The sequence below is a fragment of the Anolis carolinensis genome, chromosome 3 (genome assembly GCF_035594765.1).
Source record: "Anolis carolinensis isolate JA03-04 chromosome 3, rAnoCar3.1.pri, whole genome shotgun sequence".
NCBI classification, from domain to species: Eukaryota; Metazoa; Chordata; class Lepidosauria; order Squamata; family Dactyloidae; genus Anolis; species Anolis carolinensis.
In genome coordinates, this window is record NC_085843.1 from 128,055,617 (window position 1) to 128,073,313 (window position 17,697).

Consider the following 17,697-nt stretch of genomic DNA (forward strand, 5'->3'; position numbering starts at 1 on the left):
ATTAAGTATAATTCTAGGTTAGTACATACAGAACACATTTGAAGTGGAAGCAAATTTTTACAAGTTGGAATATCAAATGAAGGGAAGGGAATGCCATGGTATCCTCTGTGAGTACCAAAATCTGTGGATCCTCAAGTTCCATTAAATACAATGGTGTAACCCTTATATAAAAGGGGGGGGGGGGGAGTCAAGCTGTGCCTTTTTGGATTTCTTTTAAAAATTTCACTGTGGATATGAAGGGATGACTGTACAGGAAATGTATAACTATGGATTAGAACTATGTCTTACTGAGCTATTATGTAATTCTTGACAGACTATACAAAGCACATCAAAGTCTTGAACTCAGTTAATATACAGAAACATATTAATGCTTTTGATTTTTGAAAAGATCTTTTAGAGTTCTTCAAAGACAGGGGGCCTAGTTATTAACCCTGAAGCTGGATGCACTATGCTCATGTAAGTATAACAGCAGAAAGAGGAAAAAGGCTTTCCCTTCTATCAGAAAACAACAACTTTATCTGCTTTCCTTTGACACCACTCTGGGACTCTGGGAAAGTGCAACTGCTGGCATCATACATTGTTATGAGGCTGGAGCAGCGCAGCAACATAATACCCTAAATTTCTTGAAAAGGACAGAATAGAGCCTAAATAAAAATGTCAACACATGACCTTGCTTTCTAAAACAGGCATAATGATAAAAATCATATTCAGGGGAGAATTTAAATAAATGTATATAAATGCTATTTTAAAAAAAAATTAAAATATACTTATACTCCAAGACTAGAGCCAATCAACTCTGGGTGAGAAGTTCTTAAAGTAATTTTCATAAATGAAATATGTATCTTCTAAAAGGTGCTTACACAAAGGTCAGAACTAAAGAACATAAATAACAGAGTAATGCCTTGACAGTGGAACAGCAACTATGACAAGATTTATGGCAAAAGCAATGTAGGTTCTCACTTATAATTTACTCTACAAGCTGATACATCTAGGACCTGGTGATTACAAATATTCAATATCAATATTCCTAGGTATTGGTGTGAGAAGCAGTAGTGGATTTTTATCTCAGGAAAAGCTGACATTTAAGAAATGCAAAAGGCTTGAGGGAAATCTGATTGGAAATCCATTATGTATGGGAATTTATTGAAGAAAAGAGAGCTGGTTCAGTAATAAAGGAAGAGAACGTAAATATAATCTGGTTAAGTAAACCAGAAAAAGGCCAATATCTGTAAGGACCAGAAACATGTCTTTAGGTTAAAAAGACTGTAAGGATATGAGTTGCTAAAAGAAAGAATCTGGATTAAAACTACAAAAAACTGTAAATTTGAAAAGAAGAGATCAAAGAAGACCAGGAGAAAGAATGTGGTTTCAACGTCATGAAAATATGACAGCTGTAAGGTAAGTTCTGTGTTTCAATCCCTCTCAATGGATGCAAAAGTAACGGTGTGCGCATGCTGCTTTTCGGGAGTACCACGTTAAGAAGATTCAATTCGAAATCTCTGCTTAGTCACATAAAGTAATCTGGACAGCTCTACTCTGGCAGATCTACTCTTACAGAGTTTTTGGGAGGATAAAAAATGAGATGAGCCTGAACTACTTAAAACAGTAGAAAGGAAAGAAATGTGTGATTTAAATGCCATCACAGTTTACAGTATCTGATAAATCAATGAAATATAGGAATAAAAGAATTACTCTTAAAAATTCTTTAAGTATTCCTGTATTCACTGTTAGCATCTAAACAGAAAAATACTTTTTTTGAAAAGACAATACAAGCTTTCCAAAATCATTGGCTAAAACAGAAGTCTAGTATGATGATTCTGATAACATGACTGAGAAGTACTGGGAGTCAATATGGTGGAAGGGAGACTTTCATAGAATCATAGAATAGTAGAGTTGGAAGAGACCTCATGGACCATCCAGTCCAACCCCCTGCTAAGAAGCAGGAAATCGCATTCAAAGCACCCCCGACAGATGGCCATCCAGCCTCTGTTTAAAAGCCTCCAAAGAAGGAGCCTCTACCACGGCCCGGGGGAGAGAGTTCCACTGTCGAACAGCCCTCACAGTGAGGAAGTTCTTCCTGATGTTCAGGTGGAATCTCCTTTCCTGTAGTTTGAAGCCATTGTTCCGTGTCCTAGGTCTTTTCCAAAGGTCTTTTGCATGCTTCATTATACTACTTATTTTTATTATCAATTAATTAATATTTTATTTGAACATTTTCCTAAACAGTTCAGTTAGAAAAAAATGGAACTGTCTGGTGAGCTGGATAGAAATATTTATATAGATTCCCTGTTATCAACCATGAATTATATTCTATTACTGACTTCATCTGGTGAATGTTTCAAGTCCCTCCTCTTCTAATTTCTGTCAGCCAACTTCATCAACCAAGAAAGGAAAAGGGTGTGGATAACTGATTATATTACTATTACAAAGCCACCAACTGATACGAGACTACAAGACCAAAAATAAAATTTAAAAAGTCTTTTATGACTTTTTGTCCTTGTATGGAATAATTTTAAAATCACACACTCACTTCTTCTTCATCTGGCTCTGGCTCTTCTGTTTCTACAGTGGACATGTTAATGATAGGCTTGTTCCAGGCTAACTTCAAGTCCTGTCCTTTGAATCGAGCTCCATGGATAGCAGCCTAAAAGGAACAACACTGACTATGAACACTCTGTTAGGAAGAAATGTTTTCTATAATAATATTCCAAAGAAAACAGATGTCAGGCTACAGGGTAAATGCAAGAGCACCTCTTCATGCCAAGCTGAGATTTAAGGAACCATCCCAGCTCTTTTTGATGGGGAGGCCACATTCTGGACATATGATTTTAAGAACTGAAATTCACCAAGCCACTTTAGCAGTTTAAGCATCTTATCAAAAGCAATTTGTAATGCAGCATAAATGTTTCCTTCTTAAAGAAAAGAAAAATGTTTTTTAAAATGCCACTGCCAATGCCAAAGTCCATGGGAACACCTTTATGGAGTTTTCAATATAGGCATAAGAAAGCTCTCTGCTGTGGTTATGGCAGACTAGAATGCAGTGCAGGCTTACTAGTATACAACAGACTACAGTTTATTTATACAAAGCAATGCTTCTGAATAACAAGAGTACACAATGCAGTATAGAGAATTGCTTTTGTAAGTCTTGAATTATGTGGAAATGAAGGTAACGTGATACAGAACAACTAAGTGACACTGAATAACTTCTCCATTGGTATTTTGTTTCTGAAATACTGATAATTTTTAATCTTCCTGTGTTACTGAAGCCAGGGACTTCCTCAAACAAAATGAGCCAATGTAAAATAAAAATAAGACTAATAATAATGAATGTAACATATTTTGCTGAAAATGATTCCATTTTTTAGCAAAGCTCTAGTAATTGAAATGTTAAGAAAAAGAGTTAACCTATGGGATATTCATATCTTCTTAAGTACCACAAGCATTAAGTGGCTGCTTTGGAAATAGTATGTTCAAATTAAAGTAACATGAACTAGCATAAATCAGCGTTAGCAACATTCCGAAATAACTGCCACAGTCACAAAAGATTTATGGTACAATCTGAAAGTACAGCATAATGTGAAATGTGGAAACAATTACATGTTCAATGACATCTGAACATGAATTGTGTGATATTAAAGTCCCCAGGTATAAATTTTAAATCTATACATATAAATTTATGATAAATTTTAAAAGATTCCATGCCTATTAAAATGCAGCTCAGGAGAGGTTTTTTTGGCCCATGGTCTCATCACAATGTCACAAACTGGCATTTTTAAGAATATGTGACATTTGAGTTCAGAAATAACTTGTAATCTTTGAAAGAAATTACTGCAACATAAAAATGCAACACTTTATGACAAGGGAATCCTCTCCCAAGCACAAATGTATATGACCATAAAACTTAAACCTTTTTCATTCAAGGCAGTAATATATTAGCTAGCTACCATTCTTTCGAAGAAAGTGTTTATGAAGCTGTAGCTTCTTTGGGTGATTAATATTTACTGCCAATTACTATTTATAATATTTTTGATTTACTAACAAGTAGAAACTAAATGTGCAGATTGATGCTTGGGAACCTTCTTTTGATGTTTTCAAATCTATCAGTCTGCTATGATTTTATTTGAAAAAAATGCTCTTGTCTACTATACCAAACTTGTACCTCTTCAGAATTCTGTGAAAAGTGAACAGAAGCTTATTATGTGATATCAGCTAATGCAATCATTTTCAAACTCTACTTGAGAGTTAATTTTTTAATATCTGAGCTGAATACATTCATAGATATAAATTGTTTCACTATTAAGCAGTTACATACAGTAGAGTCTCACTTATCCAACATAAACGGGCCAGCAGAACGTTGGATAAGTGAATATGTTGGATAATAAGGAGGGATTAAGGAAAAGCCTATTACACATCAAATTAGGTTATGATTTTACAAACTAAGCACCAAAACATCATGTTTAACAACAAATTTGACAGAAAAAGTAATTCAATACGCAGTAATGCTATGTAGTAATTACTGTATTTACGAATTTAGCACCAAAATAGCATGATGTATTGAAAAAATTGACTACAAAAATGAATTGGATAATCCAGAACGTTGGATAAGTGAGACTCTACTGTGCTATTAAATAATTATTAAATGCAACAACTCATCATATTCGCAAACAGGACAACAATGTCACAAGCAATCCAAATCTTTTTGGATACTTTCATGATCCACACTTTTTTCAAATTAAAATTTGAGGTAGAAAACTAAGAAAAGTCTAATATTCTAAAAACTAGTAAGAACTAGAGAGATACCAATATTTCCCACAAACTACTAAATAAATGCTGCAAATTAAGACACTCTTCAATATAGATATTCCCACCACTTCCCCGTCACAAGCTGCAGAAGCAGTGATACAAAGATGTGAGGAACACTTATTCCCAATTTTAGTACTTTGCTTTCAGAATGAATTTAAATAATCTAAGCTAAAGTAAAACCTTTATGTCAATAGAGGACGGAAATCTTTTTAGCTATCTTTTTGCTACTATAAAATGACATTGCATTCCTACAGAGTTGCTAAATTTTATCTTGGTTTTCTTACACAAAAGCATGCTTCCTTTTTTTAAAAAGTAAGACAGACTTACTGCTTCAGCCTCTGCTCTTGTTTTGAAAGTGATTACTGCATGGAGAGATGAGTCATCTATCTGACAGTCTTCGATTTCACCATATTGCTTTTTAAGAGGAAGAAAACAATGAAGTAGTTGAAATATTTCTTCTCCATGCAAATGTTCAATTTATAGCATCCAAAGACCGTTACCAGATCTAGATTGCTAATGTTTTTTAACAATCCCAAACCTACTGTGACAGTTGTGGAACCCAAACAATCCAGCAAAGTTTATAAAATGAGCATAAGACAAACAGAAATCTTCCACAAAACTTATACAAATTGTAAATACCGTGTTTCCCCGAAAATAAGACCTTCCCAAAGAATAAGACCTAGCAGGGGTTTGGGGGGATTGCCAAATATAAGGCCTCCCCTGAAAGTAAGACCTAGCAACTAAGGCTGCAGCAGAGTTCCATTGGGAAGCATGGCTGCAGGGCAGAAGCAGCACTCATTCATACACCGGAGGGAGGGAGGGAAAGTGCTTGCTTTCTGTGCCTCCCTCCCTCCCTGCCTTGCCTTGCCTGTCTCCCAGCCGAGGCTTGAAGAACCTTCCGTGGCTGCTGCTGCGCTGACGTTTCTTCCTTCCTTCCGTCTCCCTCCTGGCCATGCTGCCTTGCTTCCCAGAGGCTTCTGATTGGCTCCTGGAGCCAGGGCAAGGGAGGGTGGGAGGGAGGGAAGGAAAAGGGCTTTCGTCCTGCTGCTTTTGCTCCTTAAAGGTACAGGACGCATTGGGATTCTCCTCTCATCTTCCTATCCTATGCCATGAAACTGATTATTTTATACTATTATTCTATTGCCATATTATTATCATCATATTCTGTTACTATTATTATATCCCATTATTATATTATCCTATTAATATATTTTAAATCATTATATTATATTTTTCTATTATTATTATATCATTCTATTATTATTCTATTATATTTTCATATTATTATATTATTATTCTGTTATTATTAAATTCCATTTTATATTACCCTATTAATATATTTTATATCATTATATTCTATACTATTATTCTATTATATTAGCATATTCTGTTATTATTATTATATTCCATTTTATATTATCCTATTAATATATTTTATATCATTCTATTCCATTCTATTATTCTATTATATTATCCTATTATTATTATATTATTATGCTATTCTGTTATTATATCCCATTATTATATTATCCTATTAATACCATATTATTATCATTTTCTGTTATTATATCCTGTATTATATTATCTCATTAATATATTGTATATCATTATATTATTATTATATTATCATATTATTATTATTATATTATATTATATTATTATAGTATATTATATCATTCATGACTACATTGAAACTAGAATAGAGAAATCAGCGTGGAAACCTTGTGAAACCTAAATTGCAAGAGGTACCATAGATTGTTGTACATGTAAATAATGGTAGTAACAAGAAATTCTTGATAGGATTCATAGTTTGTCTGGTTATGCTGGTTTGTGATAACAACTACTTTACAGTATATAATAAATGTTCATTTTGTTGTTCAACAATAAATGTGAGCTCTTCTTCATGGAAAAATAAGACATCCCCTGAAAATAAGACCTAGTGCATCTTTGGGAGCAAAAATTAATATAAGACCCTGTCTTATTTTCAGGGAAACAGGGTAGCTGAGGAAAACAAATATTCAATTTTTGAAAAAGCCACTGAAAACAATTATTACACTATGTAACAAAATTTGAAAAAAAAATCTGTTCCTTGTTTGAAAGTGTTATTCCTATTTAAATGTGCGGTACTTACTTTGAAAGGAGTTGTTATACCCCAGAAACTTCATTTTTGTGCTGCTACAAACTATGTTGAATTGGTTGAGACTCTACGAGATATTCATTGAAAAACTATAGCAAAATGTGCTGTAGGATGTCCCATAAAAACAAAGTTTTTGCAGTTTAATAAACTTTTTCCATGTTTTTATGATAGAATCAATTAGTAAAGGTAAAGGTTTCCCCTTGATGTTAAAACTATTTGTGCTCATCTCCATTTCTAAGCCAAAGAGCCGGCATTGTCTGGAGACGCCTCCAAGGTCTCCAGTAAGACTCCATGGAGCACCGTTACCTTCCTCCTGGAGCGGTACCTATTGATCTACTTACAGTTGCAGGTTTTTAATGTGTTAAGCTTGGCAGAAGCAGGGGCTAACAGAGGGAACTCACCTCGCTCCCCGGATTTGAACCGCCAAGTTCAGTAGCCCAACAGTTTAACCCGCTGTGCCACTGGAGGCTCCAGAATCAATTAGGAAATGACATTTATAATGCAGAAATAAAAACTGTGTTACACAGTGTAATTAGTTTCCTTGGCTTAAATTTTTTTTTATGGTGGAACATGATATTATTGTCAAAGAAAACAATTGTGCCAAACAAGTCGTTGTATGTGTTGTGAGAATTATTTGTAAAGAAAAACATATCTAATAGGTCAATCCTTACAAAATTTGGAACAACAACCCAAGAATGTCGTTGTTAGCCATACCTGAAGTTTGTCTTGGAATTTTTTTTGAAAAGACAATTCTTAGAATACGCCATGTGAAACTGGCTTTAGTGAGAACTATGTGACAATAAAAACTGTGTAAGGAAACCTAGCTAACAAACATTTTAACGAAGTACAATGGCCTCCTAGTTTATTCTTCTGCAATGGACAAACATTCATAATAGCAAGACACTGGACTAAGCTCAATTATGTGAGAAGTGGCTATTAGTTGTATCTCTCTGAAAAATGATTACTGTTTAATAATACTGTTTAAAAACAGACAAGTTATGAAAGTCATCAAAACTAACCTTGTCGTCAAGACGACAGCCATCTTTCCCTGCTTTTTTAAATACAGTAGTCTCACTTATCCAACGTTCTGGATTATCCAACACATTTTTCTAGTCAATGTTTTCAATGCACTGTGATATTTTGGTACTAAATTTGTAAATACAGTAATTACTGCATAACATTAATGTGTAATGAGCTACTTTTTCTGTCAAATTTGTTGTATAACATGATGTTTGGGTGCTTAATTTGTAAAATCATAACCTATTTTGATGTTTAATAGGATTTTTCTTAATCTCTCCTTATTATCCAACATATTCGCTTATCCAACTTTCTGCCGGCCCGTTTATGTTGGATAAGTGAGACTCTACTGTAGATTTTTTTTATAATCTAGGCAAAAATATGGTTTAGCATTTGCCTGAACATTCTTACAGAAGCTCAAACTATAAATCTGATTTCACAACATTTTGCTGAAGTATCTTTTAACTGGCCAATTCCAAACAGTGGACCTCATGGAAAAAAATGGAAGAAATAAGTGGGAACAATAACCCCTCAACCACTGCAACCCTGTAAAGAGCTTCAAAACAAGCTTTGAAAGGTTGGGAACTCAGTGAGAGTGAGTTTTTAAGTAGTGTAGTGAAAGGAAAAAGAAAGCATAACAAAATTAATTAGATCAACAATCAACACCAATAAAAGAACACTAAATCTGGTACATACCGCAAAGTGAGGAAGGAGATCTTCACGGTCATTCTCGGTAAAGGCAGAGATTTCAAGTGCTCTGGGACGGTGATCCACAACAGCATGAACAGGAACCCCTCTTCCTCGACCCCGGCCCCTTCCTCCCCGGCCTCTCCCACGGGACACTCCTCGGCCACGTGCATGAGCTCCTCTCCCACGACCCGATGAGAGGATTCCTCGTTTTGCAGCCTAGCAATTAACAAACAACAATGCTTGATATTCATGTAGACCAAATAAATAATTAGACTAATAATGACTATTATCAGAAACCTTACAATTATGTAAGATTTGTTTGTGTTTCTACTGCCTAACTTACAGGGGATCTCAAACAAAAGGAAATAAACATTTCACTGTGCCCCTGCTCAGAAGATGGAACCCCATTTTCTCTCCCTGTGATAACTGGATTTGAAAAAAATGGCTTGTCAGGGAAACAAGGACGGATGAGAAAGCTTCAGTTGAGACACCATTTCTCCATGGTAACTCTTTCTGGAGTGAATTTCCTTTCTGAGGGCTAGATTTCTCTCACTTCCTGTTGTTTCATCCATGTTCTTAACTAAGAGTAATTCATATGTCGGATATTTGTCATTCGGGGACTGCATATATACTTACTTTGTTCCTTTAAAGCAGTGATTCTTTGTACAAAAAAGGACACAGAATTATTATCCAAACACCAGCAGTGCCATCTATGGGTTCATTCTAAAAGTGCATACAATTCACAAATGTTCTACAAGGATGCATTCCTTTTGTAAATAAGATTGCAGACTCTCATTCATGATTATTAACAACAATAATGATTAAAAGTAATTAAGTCCGCAAAGATCTCACTCGTAGAGACCTATGCTTTATTTTGAAACGAATATACCCAATTAACAATGATTAAGTTTACACAATGAACAATTTGCAATCTTGAAATAAACGTACTTCCAGTTGCAGTTCTGTGTACTTTCTTCTCAGTTCAGTAACTTCTTCCCCAGCTTGCATCTTCTTATACAAATCCAATTCAGTATCCAATAGCTCTTTTTGCATCTAAGGAATTATTGAAATGATTCAGAATATATTCCTTAATTTGTGTGGAAAAAACATGGAATTCAATAACCCATCCTCACATATAACACTAAAAAAGCAAGTCTTAAACAAAGACATTTATGAAGAGGAAGAGAAAGAGAATGGGGGCATATAAAGATAATAACACATAAATACCTGTGCTTTTGTCTTAATGTTTTTCAATGGAGCATTTGTTGGGGAAGAGACTCCTTTCAACTCATCCTTTAACTTGGTGATGCTATTGGTCAATGTTTCTAGAGTTTTCATGATTTCAGCTTTATCCTCAGACTTCATCGTTTTATTTTTTTCCAGCTTTGAAATCAGCATCTATCAAAATTAAATGTGTTAATAACAATAATAATCTATAGAGAAGTGTGTCTATGTGACGCATGGGCAAACTATGGCCCGGAGGCCAGATGCGGCCCCCTAGGCGCTTACCTCAGGCCCTCCTCATTTTCCCTGTCCTCTTGACATAAGGATACGATGGTCTGCTGCATCCTTATGCTGAAAAGATGAGGGAGGGAGGCACGCAGCAGCTGAGAACCCTCTGGAGCACCCTCGGCCACCGTGTGTCTCGCCCTCCTCTTCTTTCTGGCACAAGGACGGCGCAAGTGGCCCCATCCTTATGCCAGGAGGACAGTTAGAGGAAGGCACACAGTGGCTGAGAACCACCACCACCACCCCCCCCCCCCCGATCACTTTCAGCAGCTGGCTGTCTTGCCCTCCTCCTGACATAATGCTAAGAGTTACGGGGGAGGAGGATGAGGAAGAAATTGGGGGACTGGGGCAGCTGCTGCGTGTCCCGCCTTCCTCCAAGCTTAAGGATGGGCCGAGTCAACCTGAGGATGACCTGAGCCCGGCCCTGACCCCTCCTGACCCTCTCCCAGGCCCTCACTACCCAGCATATGTCTGGCCCCCGCTCCCTCCTGGCCTGACCCTCCAGGCTGGGCCCGCAATGCAGCCCCAAGGCAAAAAGGTTTGCCCATACCTGTCTATGCAGCTCATGGGGTGCAGACCCACAAGTAATAAGAACATCAGCCCTGGCCTTGTCTTTCTCAACTGCTGAGTACGCCTGTCCTGTCTGGCAAAAGTCTGCCCATGCGAAGCAAGTGGACATACAGTAGAATCTCACTTATCCAAGCTAAACGGGACGGCAGAAGCTTGGATAAGCGAATATCTTGGATTATAAGGACTGATCAAGGAAAAGCCTATTAAACATCAAATTAGGTTATGATTTTACAAATTAAGCACCAAAACTTCATGTTATACAACAAATTTGACAGAAAAAGTAGTTCAACATGCAGTAATGTTATGTTGTAATTACTGTATTTACGAATTTAGCACCAAAATATCACGATATATTGGAAACATTGACTACAAAATGGCTTGGATTATCCAGAGGCTTGGATAAGTGAGACTCTACTGTAGCACTAAACGAAACATGCAGAATAATCACAGGATGCCTTAAACCTACACCTGTTGATAAACTCTACAAGTTATCTGGCATTGCCCCTCCTGACGTGCGACGGGAAGTTGCTGCTAACTGTGAGAGAAATAAGGTTGAACATTGTGAAAGCCACCCATTGCATGGCTATCACCCTCCTCCCAGTAGACTCAAATCAAGGAAGGGCTTCATGAGAACCACCACTCCTCTTGATGTTCCTCCAGCAGTAGCAAGGGTGTCCCTCTGGGCAGCTAAACCTGGCAATTCTAACTGGATGCCCCCCCCCCCCATGAAGGTCTTCCTCCAGGGGCAAACCAAGAATGGGCAACTTGGAAGTCCCTGAACAGACTCAGAAGTGGAGTGGGCAGATCTAAAGACAACTTGGCAAGGTGGCACTACCTGGAGGAATCCTCCACCTTGTGTGACTGTGGAGCAGAACAAACAACTCTGCATATGTATGCTTGCCCACAATGTCCTGCCTCATGCACGGAGGAGGAGTTGTTTAAAGCTACGGACAATGCGGTTGCTGTTGCCTGTTTCTGGTCTAAAACTATTTAGTTGTTTGTGATTTCCTCTATTTTTTTTTCTTCATCATTTTTAAATGTATTTGTTATGCAATGCTTTTGACGCGAAATAAAAAATAAGCCTGTCTATGCATACAAAAATGCCTTAATTCCAGTTTATGTTAAATTCAATTTACTAACCCTCAAGTTGCCATATATTCTTCCCCAAAGACCTCCACTAAGGAAAGTTGCTAAATATCTGAATTGTGTAAGAACAACACAATCCAGTAAAACTAATGAAATAGGGTAAGAGGTGGTCTGATTTGAATAAATCAACTATGTTCTGATAGAGACTGTAAAAATAATTTGAAACTGATAGTAATTATAAATAATTTAAAATAACTAAAATTAAGAATAATTGGGAAATAATTGGGATGTAATTATGAATTAGGAAATAATTAAATATAATTAAGTAATCAGGAAATAATTAGGAAATAATTAAAAGTAGGTAAATATAATTAACTGTAAATAGGAAATAATTAAAAGTAACAAAAGTAAAATTAGCGAGAAAATGAAATAATTTAATGTAGTTGAAAAAAATGGGAAATTGGAAAATAAAAAGTAGTTAAGAAATAATGAGAAATTAATTAAAATAATTTAAAAGTAACTACACTAAATGTAATTAGAAAACAGGATTTAATTAAAGCAATTAGGAAATAGCTAAACAGAATTAAGAAGTAACTGGAAAAATAACTAAAAGTAATTAGAAATAATTATTAGAAAATAATTAGCAAGTAATTATCAAATAATTAAAAGTACCTACAGCTCTTTGCTTAGTAAGATGGCTGATAAATTCCAGGACATATAGTGAAAACTAATTTTTCAAAACTCAGAGTAGGGAACTGTCAAACTGACAATTTGTAAGCCACTCTGAGATACTGTAGCTGAAGAGCAGAACATAAATACTCTGCTCTTCAGAGTATTAATTAATTAATTAATATTTCATAGCTCTCCTAAGGGAGATCTTCTAACTTGTTTATACTTCTTTAAACAATACAATTAAAGGAGTACTAGCCCTCCTCTCGCTTCCACCTCCATCACAAGCGCGGTTGGTGGGGACAAGGGAGAGGGCCTTCTCCGTGGCAGCCCCCCGGCTCTGGAACGCGCTCCCCAGGGAAATTAGGCAAGCTGCCACCTTGGAAGTGTTCAGGAAGAGCCTGAAAACCTGGCTCTTCACACAGGCCTTTGAGTAAGTACCGCCCACTATACGCTAAACCCTTGTACTAACAGTTACTTCTGACCAGTTGTACCTGTTGGTTAATCTCCTCGACATAGCCACAGGGTTCACCCCAGTTTAAGATTCTCCCCATGATCTCATAGCACCTTAACGTCCTTCATGTTTACAAGTTTCACTCAGTGCACTTTGCCCAGTCCATTGTATGATTTTATTGCTGCGTTTATCATGTGTTTTATAATGACTGTGATTTTATTTTATGCCTTTTAATCTTATTTGTGTGTTTTTGGTATTTGATACTCTGTATGCTGGTTTTATATTTGTGAGCCGCCCCGAGTCCCTCTGGGGAGATGGTGGCAGGGTATAAAAATAAAATTATTATTATTATTATTATTATTATTATTATTATTATTATTGGAAAAAAGTCTAGCCAAGTGATTTATTAAGTGGATATCTGGAATCATTTTTATAGGGCTGCATTCAAATAGTGTATTTCTGTTCATAACAGGGTTATTTACACTAAAAACTGAGTGTACCCTATTTTGTGACCAGAATTTCACTGAATTCAGCCTAATTTTCAAACGTAATTTAAAATGTTCAGTTCTCTGAGATAAAAAGACACAGCACACAGAGGCAGAGCCAACATATTACCATTTTCTCCTTTATTTGCTTAGTCTACCCTATCAACAAAATTGTTCAAAATATTCAAGAGAGAAGCAAAAAGAGAGGAGTCCTTCACCCCAAGATTTAAAAACTTGGCTTGAATACTTGTGCAAGAACTGAAAATATAAGAAAATATTGCTTGTGTCTTTCTTGAAACTCCACTCCATTGTTTTCAGAACACAGAATTATACTGTAATATTACTAGTCCTCAACTGCAGATTTCATGGCAAATTAATATTCTTCAGCAACAATCCAATCACAGTACAAAAATGTTACCTTTTGTGTTTCAATGTGCTTTTCTAAAATCTCTTGCTTTTTCTTCCTCACATCTTGCTGAAGTCTTAGTGCCTCCTGGAAGGATTAAAGCAAAGAATATCTCCACATTCTATAAAAGTACTGCTTCCAATTATACTGCTTATTAAAAAGGTGATCAAATACAAAAAAAAGTTAGAGCATCCATGTTTATGTATGAATAAGCCAATTCAGCTGGCAGTCCCAACTAGGCCAGATCCACCGAGTCAAGAGAACTAAATGCTGGAGTTAGGTCAATCAATATATTTGCTAATATGACAAACAAGACAATGTGTGTAGCATAGAGAATTACATATTTAATTCATATTTTGGAATCAGATATTTGTGCCATATGTGGGTGTTGTGAAGAATAAAAAAGGTAAAGGTTTCCCTTGACGTTAAGTCCAGTCATGTCTGACTCTGGGGGTTGGTGCTCATCTCCATTTCTAAGCCGAAGAGCTGGCGTTGTCCATAGACACCTCCAAGGTCATGTGGCCGGCATGACTGCATGGAGCGCCGTTACCTTCCTGCCAGAGCGGTACCTATTGATCTACTCACATTGGCATGTTTTCAAACTGCTAGGTTGGCAGAAGATTGTGAAGAATGCATTATTAACATATTAATCTGAAAGAACTCTGAATTCATCAAAAAGGAAGGGGCACCTGTTTGCCAACAGAAAACACTACAAAGTATGTTTCAGAGTTAAGATTTTTTTTTTGAAAAAAAAGAATGAACAGACCATGAAACTCTGGCAGAAGTTTCCATAGTGTAAGGTTCAATATTATATTTTAGCACTGTTGTAAGAAAGCATTATACTGATTTACGGGACCTTAAATTCTGTTCAAATTATTTTATGCCAGCAATCTTTGTGGTACTGATTTAAGTAAGAATGGTAAAGGTACACTTGTATATCACTAGACAGTAATTTTATGTGACAAAGATGACCAAACCAGAAAGTTCAAGAGCTGTTCTAGAAGTAGCTTACGGTAAAACATTGGGCCTGCCTAATCTATGGGTTCATGATTTTCAGACTGAACCCACAGTGAAATCTAAGATACACAATACAGCACTTTTGAAAGCACGATAGCGAGCACAACCATCCACTTCTACCTTCGAGGCAACAAGGTTCCTTCACAAAGAAGAAGTGGCATTTCTATTTCCAACATAAAACTCTCCCCTGTCCCCAGATAATTGCCTACATTGTTTCATAATGCTTACGTATCATGGCATACTAACCTGTATTTGTTTCACTAACCATGCAGAATTTAAACATAATTTCCTAGTCATGGTTACAAACTACCATGTAAATCCAGTTAGCAAACATGCAAGTGCTACAAAACATTTCCCTAAAGAGGGAAAAGATATGGGAAAGAACACACAAGGACTCCTGATCTCCCAATCCTGGTTAGAAGGTTACAATCATTGTATTGCCTTGGGGAAAGCACATTTCACCTATGATTTACAATTCTATATTCACAACAGAAGAACACATTATCAAAGCAATAGCCAATTAGCCTCCAAGCCCAGGCCACATAAAGGTAAAACCCAGAAAACTCCTTAAATGTTAAATGACCCAAAATGCTCTACAGTGTTTCCTCGCTACTTCGCGGTTCGCTTTTCGCTCCCTCGTGGTTTGGCGGGTTTTCAATTAATATTAATGTACACATTTATCATGGTATTTTCACTGTTTCACGGTTTTTTGCAGCGTCCAAAGAGCTTTGGAATGGGGGGGGGGGGGGGGGAAGGGAGAAATAAAGGGGGAGTAGGGAAGGGTTGCTTCCATTCCTCTTCTCTGCTGATGTACTGTATATTGTAACTGCTAAATTGTAACTGTGATTTCCTGCTTCTTGGCAGGGGGTTGGACTGGATGGCCCGTGAGGTCTTTTCCAACTCTACTATTCTATGAGTCTATAAAATAAAGTACAGACTGCATTGTAGTAAGTGGTCTGTGGTTTGCTCTCCCTCCACATATAGAATAAATATAGTGTCCCTACTTTGCGGATTTTCACTGAAAAGTAACCCCTGCGATAAGTGAGGGAACACTGTATTCCTCAAAAATGTTATTCAGGAAAATAGTTTCAGCTTAATCCTATAGTGCAAATGTACATCAATACATCTCAAACTGCAGGTGGGGAGATAGTTTTCTAAACTACATGCAGGGTCTACCAAACAGAAGATAACTTTCTATAGGAAATGAACAAAATATTTATTGTAATGTCGTGGTTTTCTACATAGACTATTGTTGTTTTATAAAAGAAATATAGTTTAATTTACCTGTTTTTTCTTCTGTGCTTCACTAGAATCTAGCACGGAAGGGTTAACAACAGGCAACGTTTTCTGAGCTGCCTTCAAAGCAGCTGGGTTATACACAGTTTTTGTCAAGCCAGTAGAAGTAGACAATACCTACAGAAAGAAACCCTTTTAATTTTGCTGATAAATTATGAATAAATGACAAGTAACTGATTCAAAGCATTACTATAAAACAGATGTGTTGCTGTGATTGTGAAGACTGGAAGAATATAAAAATGTGAAATAAAGGGCTAAAAATATTTGTATAGATTCTACATATCCAGAACCTTGTATACATGTTATGGGAAAATATAGCTACAGAACTTGGAATCTGAGCCCTGCATGCAGGTTGAGTCTCTCCTGCCACTGAAAAATACTTGCCATGGAGTTCCCATTACCTTACTTGTATTAATTGAACAATTAGCTGGAGAAATGCTTACAATTCATGTAGTTTACAAAACCACAGAGCTCTTCAGCTGGCATGTATTAACTACTTCTATCAAGCGTCCAACTGTCAGTTATAATCTTAAGGCAATGCTTCTTCTTCCATCTGATGTGTTAAAGAGTTTTTCCCCTCAGTAAGCCAGGGACAGGAACCAGTTTTTTTTTCTTTCTACCTGGGAAACTTGGCAGACAATTGCCCAGAGATCAATACCAGTCCAGGGACCACCACCTAAGGTAACAGAAAGTCCCAATAATCCTCAAGAGCCTCTGCACATATCTATTATTGAATTATGCTGGCTTCTTTAAAAAAAGCAATCACTTAGCTGGAAGGAACAAGCCAAACTGCATAACATAGGAAAGAAACAGTCCCACACAGTTGGTAAAATTGACTCTGGGAGTTTTCCTAGCCTGCAACCTGCTGATCAATTAAATCAGTGGTGTGCAACCTGTGGCTTCACTGACCCATTGGCAGCATAGACTCTGAAACGGATAAGATACTCGTGCAACACAAGGAAAAACAATATTCCAAGATGGCTGTTTTTCTGTCACTAACAGCAGTAGAGAAACAGCTATCTTAGCAGCAACTGCTTTTCTTCCCTACTGCCAGCAACTCTCACTCTGATAAAGGATGGGAAGTTTAAACCTCCTCATCCTTGCATGCTGAGATGATGCAGAGCAGGAAGATTGATAGTGTATACGTATGGGCACGCACACAGATTGAAGGCTCCTAGTCACCACTTAACTACATTCATTTAGCTAGGAAAGGTATCTTCTTATTTAACTAAGTATGTCCATAGGAATAACATCTTTCATGAATAAACACAACCTTAGCAGATATTCATGTTCTTCTAAGTATTTATTTTGAGAGAACTTTAAAGTTTCTATTTAATAATGTATAAGTCTAGAAATCTTAATAAAAAAACAACCCAAAATGTTGTTCACCTCACCCATAAGCCAACTTGAGAAAAGTCTCATTTCTAATCATGAATGCCTAGGTGATAAAATGGCAGCTGCTGCCAAGGAAAACATTAATGCTTTTCTCTCTGCAAAGAATGACCCTCGACTTATCAATGAGTCATATCAAAATTCACAATTTTGACTCCAAAACCTT

At 36.6% G+C, this 17,697-nt stretch overlaps 1 protein-coding gene across 5 annotated transcripts in view; it reads right to left on the minus strand.

Moving 5' to 3' along the window:
* rbm26 (RNA binding motif protein 26) overlaps positions 1-17,697 on the minus strand; it is a 68,249-nt gene that overhangs the window by 13,566 nt on the left and 36,986 nt on the right. For all 5 annotated transcript variants that reach the window (XM_062975496.1, XM_062975498.1, XM_062975499.1 and 2 more), the window contains exons 15-21: positions 16,128-16,256; positions 13,839-13,913; positions 9,875-10,045; positions 9,596-9,700; positions 8,654-8,863; positions 5,131-5,217; positions 2,531-2,644 (exon numbers count right to left, since the gene is read on the minus strand). In XM_062975496.1, the coding sequence (XP_062831566.1) occupies positions 2,531-2,644; positions 5,131-5,217; positions 8,654-8,863; positions 9,596-9,700; positions 9,875-10,045; positions 13,839-13,913; positions 16,128-16,256 (891 nt within the window). The remainder of the gene's footprint in view (positions 1-2,530; positions 2,645-5,130; positions 5,218-8,653; positions 8,864-9,595; positions 9,701-9,874; positions 10,046-13,838; positions 13,914-16,127; positions 16,257-17,697) is intronic.